At 54.1% G+C, this 15,164-nt stretch overlaps 2 protein-coding genes across 8 annotated transcripts; one reads left to right on the top strand and one right to left on the bottom strand.

Moving 5' to 3' along the window:
* Positions 1–64: 64 nt before the first annotated feature.
* On the top strand, positions 65–8,639 carry TULP2 (TUB like protein 2). 6 transcript variants are annotated; one of them, XM_047834587.1, is made up of 14 exons: positions 65–287; positions 612–749; positions 1,033–1,065; positions 1,464–1,515; positions 1,923–2,049; positions 2,665–2,802; positions 3,053–3,169; positions 4,134–4,258; positions 4,944–5,252; positions 6,411–6,523; positions 7,251–7,365; positions 7,450–7,548; positions 8,032–8,203; positions 8,480–8,639. In XM_047834587.1, exons 3-14 carry the CDS (start codon positions 1,034–1,036, stop codon positions 8,611–8,613), a joined length of 1,533 nt encoding a protein of 510 aa, XP_047690543.1. In that variant the 5' UTR covers positions 65–287; positions 612–749; position 1,033; the 3' UTR covers positions 8,614–8,639. The 6 variants fall into 6 exon arrangements, with proteins under 6 accessions (XP_047690543.1, XP_047690545.1, XP_047690540.1 ...); XM_047834589.1 differs by lacking the exon at positions 612–749; XM_047834584.1 differs by lacking the exon at positions 65–287 and having other exon boundaries at positions 351–650.
* Positions 8,640–10,797: 2,158 nt separating this feature from the next.
* On the bottom strand, positions 10,798–14,008 carry PPP1R15A (protein phosphatase 1 regulatory subunit 15A). 2 transcript variants are annotated; one of them, XM_047837031.1, is made up of 3 exons: positions 13,784–14,008; positions 11,659–13,044; positions 10,798–11,226 (listed from the first exon to the last, which is right to left on the bottom strand). In XM_047837031.1, the coding sequence occupies exons 2-3, from the start codon at positions 13,033–13,035 to the stop codon at positions 10,879–10,881; spliced, it is 1,725 nt and encodes a 574-aa protein (XP_047692987.1). In that variant the 5' UTR covers positions 13,036–13,044; positions 13,784–14,008; the 3' UTR covers positions 10,798–10,878. The 2 variants fall into 2 exon arrangements, with proteins under 2 accessions (XP_047692987.1, XP_047692986.1); XM_047837030.1 differs by having other exon boundaries at positions 11,659–13,039.
* Positions 14,009–15,164: the final 1,156 nt, after the last annotated feature.

Below are 15,164 nucleotides of genomic sequence, written 5' to 3'. Positions count from 1 at the left end.
TGGTCCCTGTCTAGGGGCCCGCCCCTTGTGGAAGTCGCTAGCCTGTTCTCGAAAGGCTCTCCTCCTTTCTCGGAAGCTCTTACCTCTTGACGCCGCATTTCCTGCCTTTTAGGCGAAAGGAAAGCGTAGGATTTCAAAGAGAACTACATTTCAAAGAGAACTACAATTCCCTGCAGGCAGGGGGAAAATGAGGCCACTTCCGCGGGCCTCTCGGCCCCTTCGCCTCATGGCTGTTGTAGTTTTCCCATTTATTTTTCCCCTAGGAAGTGGCTGCGAGTTACAGATAGGTCGGTAGCTGTTGGCACAGGTTATATTCTAAGTTTTAGCACATAAGCCGAGAGAGAGAGAGAGAGAGAGAGAGAGAGAGAGAGAGAGAGAGAGAGAGAGAGAGACCCTGCAATGCTGTCTAGGGTCCCTTTAAGGAGCACCTGCATGCCCTTCCAATTCAGAACCCCTGGAGCAGGGTTGCCCGGCTGCAGCTGGAGGCCAGGGTTCATTGCTTTGTTGGAAGTGGAGTGTGGTGGGCCAGGAGGGAGGGGATTAGGGCAGGTCCCAGTGGGAATCCCCGTCCCTCCCTCTGAGCCCTCTTTCTTTGCCTGCTTACTTCCCAGAGACCCAGAGAGTAGGTCCCCAGCTAAAAAGAGGGTCAGGTATGTTTAGAAATTGGCCGGAGAGGCAAGGTATGGAGGCGTGAATGTGAAAAGCTTCTCTGCAGGCAGGAGGAGAGGAATTTCCAGGATTCCAGGCAGGTGGGTGCCGGAGGAGGCCTGGGGTCACTGAGGGTCGAGTGTTGGGGGTCCAGGGTCCTAAGTTCCCATGCCTGGGTATAGAAGAGTTAGCTATTTGGGGGAGAGAAAACCAGATTCCTGTGCCCCTGAAAGTAACGAAAGCTGGAAACAGGCTGCTGGGTCCCTGGAATTCCGGCTGTCTGGGTCCAGGAGAAAATTTAAAGCATAAGATCACGTGTTGGAGGGCAGAACATCCACTGGGATGTTGGATCTGTGTCCTGACGCCTCACTCTTGCTTCTCCAGGATGTCTCAGGAGAATGACACATGGACGAAAGAGTGAGTGGGGAGAGCAGGGATGGAAATGGGGGCTCAGGAGGAACTCAGAGTTTGATAATGCCCACACCCATTTAACTCTGGCTTCTTAACCTTGTTGGTGGGTCCGGCACCATCAGCCTAGCAGTAAGGGGCAGGGGGCCTGGACTCCCGAGTCCTGACAAGGAAGGGCTCGGGGTCTCTGACTCCTGGATTCCAGACAGGCCAGTGCTGGGAAAAAAGAGTTTCAGAACTCTTCTGTGACCTCACAGAGTGCTCAGCACCCTAAGTTGGGCCTGGAGAGGGAAGGGAAGGAGAGGGAAGGGAAGGAGAGGCTCTTGGGCAGTTGGGGGGCGGGGAGGGGAAAAGTGGGGGGAGGTGTTGCCCTGCTTGTTGTCACCATGAGCCTGCACCTCTCTCAGGTTGCTGGGGGATGAGCTGACCGCCATGAGGCTGCAGAAGCTGGAACAGCAGGTACTATGCGCGGGAGTCCTGCCAGCCCCTCTTCCGTCTTCCATAGCTTCCAGGAACACCACCCCCAGGACTTGCTCTGGGACTCCTGGCCCTCTTTGTCTCCCTCCAAGCCTCAAGTCTGCAAGCGGGAAATGAGAAAATAGGAAGTTGGGCTTCTAAAGAAGCAAACCTTGGTGATGAGAGTCCAAAAGTTCTAAAGAACTAAGGTTCTGGAGGGCAGGACTGCTAGGGTCCTGGGGGAAGAGGGGATTGGGTGCGAGGACTGCTGGATCTGAGGAAGGAGGGACTGAGAGCCTGGACTCTCCCTCCCATGCATGCCTCCCCTTGCCCCGGGCCCTCTTTCACCCCCGTCTTCCGGTCTGGTTCCTGGTCGCCACCCCCCCCACCCCCTTTTCCCACTCCTGCAGCGGCGGCTTTTTGAGAAGAAGCAGCGGCGGAAGCGCCAAGAGCCCCTCATGGTTCAGGCCAATCCCGACGCTTCCCTGCGACCCCGGCTACCATGGAGGCGGAAGGAGCGCCTCGCAGGGGACCGCGGTGAGAAAAGTTCCCAGTGTCGGGCAGGAGCCTAGGCCTAGAGGGAGGGGTCTGCGGGAATTTGGGACGGGGCCTAAAGGGCTCAGGGTGGAGGGGCGGAATGGAGTCCAGAAGAGCCCAGTGCAGGCCCCTTGGGGGCCCAGGAGCAAGACCCGCGTGAGCTCAGCGGCGGGATAGCCAGAGCGCGGGGCAGGGCCGGGTACAACTGGAGGGTGGGGCCGGAGAGAATCCTTTGATTGGGCTTCTCGGAGCTCTGGGGCGGGGCTTGAGGGAGCTGCGGGGGCGGGCCCTGGAAAAGCCCTAGGGACTTGATACGGGAGCGCCTGAAGGCTGGAATTAACAAAGCCTGGGGGGCGGGGCCTGGATAATTTAGAGACAGGTCCTGGAGAGACTGAGAGCCCCCTGTGGGATTGTGTGCCCGCGCCGAGTCCGCAACAATTTAGCCGTAGAGCTGTGCTTGCTTGAGCCTTAGGACGGAGTTAGCGTTCTGAATGGGTCTCAGGGGTTTGGGTGGTCAATCAGAGACAGTGCCTGGGAGTCTGTGAGGAAGCAGCCCTGAGCAGAGGACGGAAGTTTGTACATCGTGTTAATGGGATCCGCTGCACCTTCTCGCAGGCCTTGGGAACCCTTTCCTCCAGGAGAACACGCCAGAGGCACATCTGTGCTCTGGCCTCCACAGTGCCCTGGGCTTCACGATCTGCGGTGGAGATGGCAGCGGCGAGTGTGACCCACTGGTTTCGCCGACAAAAGCAGGTAATCTCGAGTCCTTGGACCTGCCTATATCCTAGAACTACACTCCCTCGGAATTCAGGACTCTGGAACCTTTCTCTCCAAAGGAGCCAGGAGTCCAGCCTACTCTGGGCTCTGTCATTCCTCACAGCAAGGAGTCTAGGTCCTGAAACTCCTTCTTCTCCAACACTCAGGAATCTGAATCTACAGGCCCCCTCCCCTGCCCAGCCCAGCCATCCTTGTCTCTAGTCCTTCTCCTTCTCCTGGCTTCCAGACAGTTCCGATCTGGAGTTGGAGGAAGTGTCCATGGAGGATATTCCTGTTTCTCCACCTCCTTACAAAGAGCCTCCCGGGATTCGACGCAGGGGTTGGCCAGCCCTCCAACGACCTGGTAATTTCAGGGACACTGGGTGAAATCCTCTTCCCTTTTTTGTAACAGCATTATTGAAATACATTTCACATACCATACAATTCATGCATTTAAAGTTTACCATTCCATGGTTTTTAGTATATTTACAGAGATGAGCAGCCATCACCACATTCAATTGTAGAACATTATCATTGTCCCAAAAGAAACCCTGTACCTTTTAGCAGTGACACCCCCCCTCCCCTACACACACACCTCATTTCTCCAGCCCTAGGCAAACACTAATCTGCTATCTCTTTAGCTCTTCCTATTCTGGACATTTCATTTAAATAGAATAATATAGTATATGAACTGTGGCTTCTTTTACTTAGCATGTTTTTAATGTTCACTTTTGTTGTAGCATTATCAGTACGTCATTACTTTTTATTTCTTGATGATATCATATGACAATTCCTTCTATTCTTATAGACCAATGATTCAATATGACCAATTGATTCGTATGACCAGTGATTCAACAACAGGGCTCCTTTTGAAAAAAAAATTTAATGTTTGTTTACTTATTTTGAGAGAGACAGAGAGAGCAGGGAAGGGGCAGAGAAAGAGGGAGGCACAGAATCTGAAGCAGCCTCCAGGCTCTGAGCTGTCAGCAGAGTCCAACGCAGGGCTCCAACCCATGAACCTCGAGATCATGACCTGAGCCGAAGTCGGAGGCTTCACTGACTGAGCCACCCAGGCGCCCCAGTAACTGAACTTTTAATTATCGTCCCAAACTTCATCCCTCCGCTCCATTTTAGCTCCTAGTCTCTCTGATGTGGTCTTTGGGAGAAGGGAAATGGAGGACTTTAACCCCTCTCTATTCTTAGATCCAGGGATCTAGAGACTTCTCAGCCAGTGTAGGTACCCATGTACATGGGGGAGAAGGAAGATCTGGCAAGTGTGAGGAGTCATACAAAGAGGCCAGGAACCCAGGATATCTGGCCTTTTCCAGGTGACCTTGTCCCAAGTTCCTGGGACCCGGGTGTCCTGAGCCAGCCTTCTTCTGGCTTCTTCCACCCCTTAGGGGCCAGTGCACAGGAAGAGAGCAAATTCCAGGATGCTGGAGACGAATATGAGGTACCCAGTCCAGGACCAAACCCTGGAATGAATGGTGACGGGGGACATGGAGACTTGTTAGCAGGAGGGCTAACCTGGGACTCTAGAGTGGGTGGGTGTAAAACTCTGCAGCCCAATCAGAGGCCCTTTTTACTGGTGGGCGGAACCTGTTATGATTGGTCTAGTAGTTTCTCTCTGTGTGTACCATTTATGAAATCAATCTAGAGGATTTAAATTTATGTAAGCACATACATTAAAATCCAGCCCACCAAAAAGTAGCGAGCTTTGGAGAGAAAGGGTGAAACAGTGATAGGGAAAAACTAGTTGGCACTCACTCTGGTATTGATGAAAGTAAGTTAAATAGTTTCAAGTGGGTCGCTCTGGGCCATATTATGTTATCTAGACCGAATCAACACTGGTTTTAGTTGAAGGGACGGTGCTTTCAAAGGGATTCTCCAAGGGGTAGGTGGAGTGGGCGTGGCTTCAGCGGGATGTTATTAGTGGTAACCAATGAGGACTTGGCTGGGTGGGCCCCTTGGAGGTACTGGCCAATCAGCAGGTGACCGGGATGTTTGGCCAATAGGCAGAAGACATGGTTGAGGGAGGGCGTAACCCTGAGCTGGCGTGGCCAATCAGTAGTTGACAAGCCTGGGGTGGGGGCGGGTCTCAGCTCTGTCCCCTAACTTGAATTTGGCGCGTGGGCTAGGGCAAGCACCCGGAAGAGAAGAAAGAGGAGTCGGAGTCTACAGTGAATTCCTCAGGAGCGGCCGAAGAGGAGGTGTCGGAGGACCCGGAAGGCGAGAAAGACGCAGGCAGCAGTGATGTAGGAAGCTCGTCCTGCTCGCCTCCCCGCGCCCCAGGCCCTCAACTGGGAGAAGACATGGAAGCGTATGTCCTGCGGCCAGCGCTGCGCGGCCGCATAGTGCAGTGCCGCATCAGCCGCGACAAGCGCGGCATAGACAAGGGCATGTTCCCTTTCTACCATCTCTACCTGGAGGCGGCCGACGGGCGGAAGGTGCGGTCTGACAGCCTCTGGAACGAGCTCCACCTCCCAGGGACAAGCCCCGCCCCTTTCTGAGCCTTGTCGAGACTTAAACGATTCCAGGCCTTGCTCGTCTTTGAGCTAGGACTTGTGAACTCCAACGCCAAGCCCCGCCCTTCACAGAACTTTCTGTGAAAGGCTCCTTTCTTTTTTTTTTTTTTTTTTTTTTTTTAATTTTTTTTTTCAACGTTTATTTATTTTTGGGACAGAGAGAGACAGAGCTTGAACGGGGGAGGGGCAGAGAGAGAGGGAGACACAGAATCGGAAACAGGCTCCAGGCTCTGAGCCATCAGCCCAGAGCCCGACGCGGGGCTCGAACTCCCGGACCGCGAGATCGTGACCTGGCTGAAGTCGGACGCTCAACCGACTGCGCCACCCAGGCGCCCCTGAAAGGCTCCTTTCTCAGTGGCCTTAACCAAGCTCATTACTAGGCTTCGTCCCCTCTTGAGATAAGCCTGCCTTTCTCAAAGTCTCAGCCTTGGTCTCAAAGTCTCAAAGTCTCTTTGAGTCTCAAAGTCTCAGCCTCCAAAACTCCACCCCTTACATACCCTCTCAAGGTATTGGCCCCATTGTGTTTGGCCCCTCAAAGAGCCTTCTTATCTATCAGGCCCCACCCATGCCTGGGATAAATCCGGCCCCTCAGGAACCAAGCCCCTCCCCCAGAGCCAGGCCATGTCCCTCTCAAGCTGGCCAGGTCCCCCTCAGTGTGGTGGTCTCTCTTCAAAGTACTCTCCCCAAAAGAGGCTATTTCCCTTCTCGGTAGTGCCAGACTTGCTCTTCCCCGGTGAAATGCCTACCAAAGTCCTGCAGTGTTCCCCTTGAGGCTCTTCCCTATTCTCCAAAGCGGCCCAGCCTTGCCACAGTTGGGCTGCCCTCTGCCTGGGCTCAGCCCTGACCCAAGTCCCAGTTGCGGAACGGATGAGGGGGAGATATTAAGATGTGAAGCGCCGCTTCCGGACCTAGCAGATGACTTCGTTCAGAGAGAACCACATCTCCCAGCAAGGCTTGAGATGTTTATTGCTCCATTACCCTCTCCTCTGTCATGGGGACGTGGTGTTTCCTTGTCTTAGACCCCTGACCCTAGCCGGATACCAGAAATCAATTCTGATGGGCTGTTTTTCCTATCCACAGCACTTCCTCCTGGCTGGACGCAAGAGAAAAAGGAGCAAAACCTCTAATTACCTCATTTCCCTGGACCCCACAGACCTGTCTCGGGATGGGGACAACTTTGTGGGCAAAGTCAGGTGGGCAGAGCCCTGATATGTGTGAAAAACGGGGGCGGGGGAGGGGCGGCGGCAGGGGAGAAGGGCAAGTGAACTACATTTCCCAGAAGGCCACAGAGCACAAGTTCCACCTGTTCAAGGACCTTTTGTCTTAGACTGATGGGTTCTGTTATTTCTTCACGTGGTAGCCCCAGGGTGGTTGGGAATAGGAGAACTAAGGGCTTTGGAGCAGAGGTTGACATTTAGGACAAGTTCTGGGGCCGCCTGGGTGGCTCAGTCTGTTAGGCCCTCGACTCTTGATTTCGGCTCAGGTCATGATCCCATGGTTGGTGAGATCTAGCGCTGAGTCAGGCTCTGTGCTGACAGTGTGAAGCCTGCTTGGGATTCTCTCTCTCAAAATAAATAAGTAAACTTAAAAAAAAACAAAAACAAAAAACATTTGACTTCTGGAGAGGCAAGGTGGGGTAGGACTCCTAAGTTCCTGTGGGAGAGGGCTGTAATGTATGGATGTAATGTAATGCATGCATTCTTGAATCTTTGGGGGAAGAAGGTTCCTAGAAGGCCAAGGCAGGAGGCTAAAAGTCATGGCTTATCAAAGAAACAAAGGGGCTGGGGCTGTGGATACATGGAACACAAAACTTAAATCTCAAGCAGAGGGTTAACGGGAAGAGTTGATGACATGGGAAAGCAAAGTACAGCAAAACAGTAATTATTATTTTTACTCTGACCACCCCCTCTCCTGGAGCAGATCTAATGTCCTGGGCACCAAGTTCACCATCTTTGACAATGGAGTGAACCCTGAAAGGAAGAATTTTGTCCCGGAGACCACTCGGATCAGAGAGGAGCTGGGGGCTGTGTGCTATGTGAGTTTCCTGGAGACAAGAGAGAATGAAGCAGGGCGGTGGGGAGGAGAAAGAGCCAGGCCAACTGGAGCATAATTCCCACAGGAGACCAACGTCTTGGGATTCCGAGGGCCCCGGAAAATGACTGTGATCATTCCGGGAATCGATGACCAGAACCAGAGACTCCGCGTCCAGCCACAAAATGTGAGTTGGCTAAGGCTGAGACTGTCTGGGTCAGTGGGAGAGGAAGGTCTGGGTGACTGGCCATAGGTCCTAAGGGAGAAGGGGGCCCATGGCTTGCAGAAGGTCATATGTGAAGCCAGAAGGACTTTGTTAGACTTCTATGTTTCCCAGAGAAGAGAGACTAGAGACTCAAAAATCTGCATCTGGGGGCGCCTGGGTGGCGCAGTCGGTTAAGCGTCTGACTTCAGCCAGGTCACGATCTCGCGGTTCGTGAGTTCGAGCCCCGCGTCGGGCTCTGGGCTGATGGCTCGGAGCCTGGAGCCTGTTTCCGATTCTGTCTCCCCCTCTCTCTCTGCCCCTCCCCCGTTCATGCTCTGTCTCTCTCTGTCCCTCCAAAAATAAATAAACGTTGAAAAAAAAAAAATTAAAAAAAAAAAAATCTGCATCCGGAGGAAAAAGGCCCATTGGTGGTAGGTTAAACACCCCCCCTACTTTATCTTCTAGGAGCAGGAGTCACTACTGTGTCGCCTCCAACGGGGAGCTAGCCAGGGACTGGTCCTGCTACAAAACAAAGCCCCTTGGTGGAGCTACAAGAGCGGTGCCTACGTACTCAATTTTCACGGTCGAGTCACTCGGGCCTCGGTCAAGAACTTCCAGATCGTGCATCCGGATGACCGTGAGCGGGGGTGGGGGGGGGGGGTGGTAAGGGGAGGTTGGAGGGTGGCATGAACCGACAAGAACTACGTCTCCCATCAGCATTTGAGCGTTTGTCTAGGCTGGGCCGAGTCCATGCTGTTGCAAAGCCTGTTGGGAAATGTAGTTTTTTAAACGGCCCTCGGTTTCTGGGCTTAGCGGGCGCGCTGCCCAGCCTTTGTGTAGTTCTGGAAGCTCAGAGGACCGCGGAAGGGGATTGAGGGGTGGGGCTGGGCTTCGATCCTGACTTCCTCCTCAGCCGATGCCCTCGTGCTCCAGTTCGGCCGCGTGGCCCCAGACACGTTCACCATGGACTTCTGCTTCCCGCTTTGCCCCCTCCAAGCCTTTGCCATCTGCTTGTCCAGTTTCGATGGAAAGCTGGCGTGTGAGTAGTCCAATGAAATACCATACCCTCGTCAGCTTCTGTTGCCTGCTTATTGGGAGAAAGGGCCCCAGTGCGCCGCCTTTTGTACCACCTTACTATTAACACCTCGTACGCTGCCTGGGTGCCCAGTCGTGTGATTCAGGGAGTGGGCTTTTCAGCAGCACCTGCTTTCCCGGGACTCAGAGTCGTGGGAGATGGGTCTTAAACAACGAAAAATCAAAACGCATCTTAAGAATCGCGAGGACCGATCCTGGAATCGCCAGAGGGGGTCAGGGGTGGAACATCAGGCGGCGGTAGGCACAGCTTATACAAAGGTCTTAAAGTGGAAAGAGAGTTGATTGGCTTGGGAATATGCAAGCCTGGGGAAGCAATGGAGAGGGGGCAGGGCCCGACGCTGGACAAAGGACAGGATGTTTGGGCCATTCTTCTTTGAACTGCTGAACAGATCTGAGGTCAGAAAAGACTTCTGAGTTGGAGGCAAACTTGAATTCAAGACATGCATGGGTGAGAGAGTAATTACAATACTGGCTAACACCTGTATAACATTTGTTATTTGGGGGCGCCTGGGTGGCTCAGTTGGTTAAGCCTCCGACTTCGGCTCAGGTCATGATCTCATGGTTTGTGGGTTCAAGCCCCGTGTCGGGCTCTGTGCTGACAGCTCAGAGGCTTGGAGCCTGTATCAGATTCTGTGTGTCCCTCTCTCTCTCTGACCCTCCCCCGTTCGTGCTCTATCTCTCTCTGTCTCAAAAATAAATAAAGCTCAAAAAAAAATTTGTTATTTGGCAAGGATTATTTTTGCCAGTTTTTTTTTTCAATTTATTTTTTACTTTTTTAATGTTTATTTGAGAGAGAACACGTGTGAGCAGGGGAGGGGCAGAGAGAGGGAGAAAAAGGATCCAAAGCCGACCCTGCACCCAAAGGAAACAGCCCGATGCGGGGCTCGAACTCACAAAACGTGAGATCATGACGAGCCGAGGTCAGATGCTTAAGCAACTGAGCCACCCAGGCGCCCCAATTTTTATTTACTTATGTTTTAAGTTTATCTATTGTTTTGAGAGAGAGCACAAGCAGAGGAGGGGCAGAGTGGGAGGGAGAGAATCCCAAGCAGGCTCCATTGCCAGCACAGAGCCCAACATGGGGCTCAGTCTTCTGAACCACGAGATCATGACCTGAGCTGAGTCATTGGCTTAACCAACTGAGTCAGCCAGGCACCCCTGGCAAGGATTGTTTTACGTATGAACATCTTGGGGTGTCTGGCTGGCTCAGTCATGAGAGGGTATGACTCTTGATCTCAAGGTTGAGTTCAAGGCACACATTGGGTGCAGGAATTACTTAAAATCACTCAGTAAGAACTCCTTTGGGGCCTTACAATCCTGTAACATATGTGCTGTTAGTCACAATCTCTGGAACAGGGCTTATAAATATGAAATTGGACAGCTGGGAGCCTCAAGCAATTCACCATTTAAATGGCCAATAGGAGGATGGGTATATTCCGGGGAGGCATGGAGGACTAGAAATGAACCCCCCCCCCCCCCCCCATTTTTTGGAACGTTTATTTTTGAGAGAGAGAGAGCGTGAGCGGGAGAGAGGCAGAGAGAGAGGGAGACAGAATCCAAAACAGGCTCCTGGCTCCGAGCCATCAGTACAGAGTCTGACACGGGGCTTGAACTCACAAACCGTGAGATCGTGACCTGAGCCAGAGTCAGATGCTTTACCCACTGAGCCACCCAGGTGCCCCTGAACCCTTGTTTTTTTGTGTTTTTTTGAGATTACTGAGTCCAGCTCCTAGCCCCCCTTGGGGAGATAACTGTCCCAAGTTTATTTGAGAGAGAGAGAGAACGGGTGGGGTAAAGGCAGAGAGAGGGGACAGAAGATCCGAAGCAGGCTCCATGCCAACACCAGAGAGCCCGATGCAGGGCTTGAACTCACCAACAGGGAGATCATGACCTGAGCTGAAATCAGACTTACCTGGCTGAGCCACCCAGGCGCCCCTGTCCCAAGTTTAATAAAATTTAGGCAGAGGCCAAAGAAAAATTAACAAGACCCACCAGCCCTTAGTTCAAAAGCCTCAGGACAAGAAGCAAATTTGAGTGATGATGGGAAATACAGTTTATTCTCTATTGAGTACTCCCCTTTATCCCGAGGGTAGTGGAGATTGTCAGATCAGATACACACAGTGGCAGGGACATTGCTTGCTACAAATCACAAAGTTTTATTTCTTATATAAAACAATATACAAAAAATAAATAATATAAACATGAAACTACATGATCTTAGCCACGCCTCCCACTGAGGTCCAAGCCGGGAGACAGGGACAGAGGGGCAAAGGGAGATGCCGTAACAGGGCTCAAGGCTGTGGCCTGGATGGAGGACAATGGTAAGATCTGGGTAGGAGCAGGTGTGGCGGCCAGAGGAGGCGTAGGGTTCCCAAAGCGTGCCCAGGCCCTGGCCCGGGCAGCAGGAGTGAGACAGGGGCCCAGCTGCTCCTGGGCCTGAGCAATGCGACGGGCGAAGCGACTTCGATCTCGGGCTAGCTGCTCCCAGGGTCCCCGGCGGGCGGCCCGGGCTGGTCCTGCCCAGACAGCCAGGAGATGGACAGAGACCTTCTCAGAGAAGCGCACCTGAAGGTGGACCAGCACAGACACAAGACGCACATGTCCACAGGGAGAGGGGCGGGGGGAGGGGCCGGGAAAAGAGAGAGAGAACCAAACAAAAATTAGTTACACAAGAATGCTTGTGATCTGGTTAGTCACCTGCTAGCCATTCACCCACCAGATCCGGCCCCCTGCAGATGGAGGTGGTTGGTTCCCTGATGCTGACAATGAACCACAGCTGCCCCCTCTCCTCACAGGGGCCCAGCCTCTTGCAAAGGATTGCGTTACCGTGAACACAGCCCTCCCAGCGGAGTTCACATGCAACCCTCTGCAACACACAGGGGACCCAGAAGTTGGGGCGTTCAGCCCCTCCCCCGCCCCAGCCCAGGAGCTCCAGGAAGGAACATAAGAGTTCCAGCTCCTCCCTAAGACTGGAGAACTTGAGCCCTCAGCACCCACCTTTCTGGCCTTTACGGGAGGCTCAGGGTCAGGATGCCGGGTGGGGGTTTCCGTGGACTTAAGTCGCCTCTGCAGTCGGACGGGTAGCCGAGGGGGAGCCCAGGGAGGTGGTGGCCTTTCTCCAGGTAAATAGATGGCCACTCGGAAGGGGCGGGGCTCAGCTTCTCCCTGCTGCTTAGCAACTTCCCTTCCTTCTGTGTCCTCTCCCGGCCGATACATCCAGCCCCCGAGGAGGGCGCTCTGAGCCTGAAGGGAGGGACTTAGCGCCGAGTCAGTGGCTTCTGAGTCATCATCGTCCTCATTCTCATCTTCCTCTTCTGTGTCCTCTCCTGGCCGATAAACCCAGGCCCTTAAGAAGGTACCTGTTGGGGGGACAGAAGAAGAAGCCTCAGCTTCTCCCTCCTCCTCAGCTGCTCCTGAGTCACTGAATTCATCCTCCTCCTCCTCCTCGTCCTCCGTGTCCTCTCCTGGCCGATACACCCAACCCCTGATGAAAGGATTTGTGGATGGGATGGAAGAGGGACCCCCAGTTTCTCCCTCTTCCTCAGCTGCTCCCGAGTCACTGGATTCATCTTCCTCCTCCTCAGACTCCTCTCCTGAACCACGCTCCCAGGCCCTAGCGTGAAAGCCTGAAGATGAGGGGAAAATGGAGCTCTTTGTGGCTTCTTTATTTTCTGTTCTTCTTTCCTCTGTCGCTTGACCCTCTTCCTCCCCGGCACGATACCCCCGAGCTTTAGGCGTGGATCCTGGAGACAAAGGAAAAGCAGGTGCTCTGGCAGCTTCTTTCTTTATAGCTCCTCCTTCCTCTCCCTCCTCCCCTGGACAACACTCCCAGGGTGATGGAGGAAGAGAGAAAAACGTGACCATTTCAGTTCCAGCAGCTCCTCCTTCCTCAGACTTCTCCTCTCCGGGAGGGTCCTGCAGGGCTCTTACTGGAAGGGTAGGGGAGAGGGGAGCAGGCTGGCCACCTACAAAGTCACTTGCTTGCTCTTGAGGGACACTGGTTGTTTGATCCTCTTCATCATCAGCATCTGAAAGTCCCCAGGCTTCAAGGAGAGTACTGGCTTTTAGATCGTGGCAGGCCCCCCGGAATGCGTCTCCATCGTCCTCAACTGCTTCACCGTCTCCAGTCTCCCCTTGAAAGTGCCTGCCCTCCGGGGCACAGTGGATGCCCACAAAAGTCTGAGCTGCTCCCTCCAGACCAGCTTCTCCATGATCGGCTCTGGCTACTGGTTCCAACAGCCAGGGTTCTGGAGGTCCTGGGCCCCTCAGGTGGCTCCAGGCCCTGCTGAGAAGGCCCATCAGCGGGGACAGGAGGAAAAAGGGGTGGGTACCCCTCCAGGGGGCAGACTGATGGGGCGCTTGGCCTGGGGCCATCGGTCTGTGCTGGGACAAAAGGAAACAAAGCTCAGAAGCCATTTAGGGGAGAGCATCATGGGATGACTGTGAGTCACGGCCATGGAAATAGTGACACAAACAGCAACGTGAGAGTCCCTCCCCCACATTCCTTTCTGAGCCCTGCCACTCCCTTCTCCAGCGGAGGTAGACGGCTCCCACCTCCTCTCCACCTCCGTTCTCTCAATACCCAGGAGTCTGAGTCCCCACTTCTCTCATTTTTCTTAGGCCCAAGAGTCCAAGCCCCCCAGCCTCTTCTCTCAGACTAAGAAGGCTCAGTTTCCAGAACTGAGAATACAGGGTCTCTACTTGCTTCCCTTGGGGACAAGGTCCTAGCCCCTGGTTCTCTTATCCATCCTGAGGACTGACATGTCGGGCCCTCAAGACCTTCCTCCCTCTGAGACTCAAACGTTCCGACCCCCTGCATGGTTCCATCACTGGGGATCCAGGAGTCTGGCTTCCAGAGCCCTCCTCCCGCCAGGCTCAAGGCTCCAGGCTCCCAATCCTTTCTCCTTCCTAAGTCCGAGCCCTGGAGTCCGTCCTGGCCGCACCCGTTCCCAGACGCAAGAGTTCAGGCTCCCAGGCCACCCTTCCTCGGAACTCACGAGTCCCGGCCTCGAACCCTCCCGTCTACGTACCTAGAAGTCCAAACTCCCTCCTCATTACTGACCCGGAGTCTGATTCCCAGCCCTCAACCCCTCAGGGCCCTGGCGTTCCGACCCTCACTCACCGACTCCGGGCTGCGCGTCACCCTGGGGGCAGGAGGGCCGGCTCGGGCTGCCACAAGCGATCGCGGATCTGGATGGCTCGGGAAGCCAGCGCGTTCATCTCGCCCTCCGGTGTCGGGCTCTGGGACTCACGTTGTCACCGGCTACTGCAATCGCTGTCGCTGCAAAGGGGATCTGGCGTCCGGCATATACATGAGCGTGATCCACAGCTAAGCTTCTGAGAACTGACGCAGCCCGCAAGGCTTTTATAATCCGACGCGACCGGGCGTGCAGACGTCACGGGGAGGCGGGGTTTCGAAATCTAGACTTAAGGGGTGGGTAAAGGAAAGTTGGAATTCTCGCGGAGATTCCGGGTTCTGTGACGACACGGGGACGTTTCCCAGCGTGACCACGCCCCGAAACGGGCGAGCTGTCAATCAAACGCGGCGACGGTGTAAGCAGCCGGGCCGCTCTCCCAACTCCTGTCGGGGTGGCAAGACGCCTTCCCACCCCTTCCCAATTTAACCAGCAGGCCCCAGTCTAGAGTCTTCCACCTTCGCAGCCGGTCCGTTTCCTTCCCGGTGAGGGAGAGCATCGGTTCCGTTTCACAAATGAGAAACTGAGGCTGGGGAACGAAGTCGCTTGCCCAAAACGGTCATGGCAGAGCCTAGACTTGATTGTGAATGAAAACAAGCATGTAAGCACCCTGAAGTCAGGCATTTGACTTTACTCACTGCTTTTTTTCCTCAGTGCCTGGCACAGAGTAGGTACTCAACAAATATCTAGTGAGTGGATTCTTTTTTTTTTTTTTTTTTTTAGTTTTTTAAAAGTTTATTTACTTCGAGAGAGAGTGTGCACCTGGGAGCAGAGGGCGTGGCAGAGAGAGGAGAGAATTCCAATATCGAGGTGCCCCAAGCAGGGCTCGAACCCACGAACCATGAGATCACGGACCTGGGCTGAAATCAAGAGTCCGAGGCTTAGCCGACTGAGCCACCCAAGCGCCCCCGGTGAGTCGATTCTAACCCCCAAATTCAGACTCCTTCCTGGTCTCAAGCACAAGGCTCCACACCTGGATTTCACCCACTTAAAACTCATACAAAAGCTCATACACAGACTGAAATCCCGGCTGGGTACCATCAACTGAACCTCATGGGAATGGGGTCTCCTGCCACAAGTTCCAGGCCCAGGGACGCCGTCCCAGTTCCTTGGCCCCTCCCCCCTACCTGGTCCAGAATTTTGCTCCTCCAAATCTGCCCAGGAACCATGTCTCCCTCCCGAGGGGGGCATCCTCAGTCTAGAACACAGTTCTCACCTGGATCTGGGGTAGATGTTTGACCCTGGCCGCTTGACCCTGCCCTAGCCACTACCCAAGAATCCAGGGTCACTCCCTCCTCCCTGGAAAAC

This window comes from Prionailurus viverrinus, chromosome E2, assembly GCF_022837055.1.
Source record: "Prionailurus viverrinus isolate Anna chromosome E2, UM_Priviv_1.0, whole genome shotgun sequence".
Lineage (NCBI taxonomy): Eukaryota > Metazoa > Chordata > Mammalia > Carnivora > Felidae > Prionailurus > Prionailurus viverrinus.
This window is presented reverse-complemented; position numbering and strand designations above follow the sequence as displayed.

Coding starts and splice junctions, on each gene's coding strand:
- TULP2 (XM_047834584.1), top strand. CDS start 400: ATGCTGTCTAGGGTCCCTTTAAGGAGCACCTGCATGCCCTTCCAATTC. Junction 651..1,032: donor CCAGCTAAAAAGAGGGTCAG/GTATGTTTAGAA, acceptor TTGCTTCTCCAG/GATGTCTCAGGAGAATGACA. Junction 7,366..7,449: donor AGCTGGGGGCTGTGTGCTAT/GTGAGTTTCCTG, acceptor TAATTCCCACAG/GAGACCAACGTCTTGGGATT.
- PPP1R15A (XM_047837031.1), bottom strand. CDS start 13,035: ATGGCCCCAGGCCAAGCGCCCCATCAGTCTGCCCCCTGGAGGGGTACC. Junction 11,227..11,658: donor CTCCCGTAAAGGCCAGAAAG/GTGGGTGCTGAG, acceptor GTCCACCTTCAG/GTGCGCTTCTCTGAGAAGGT.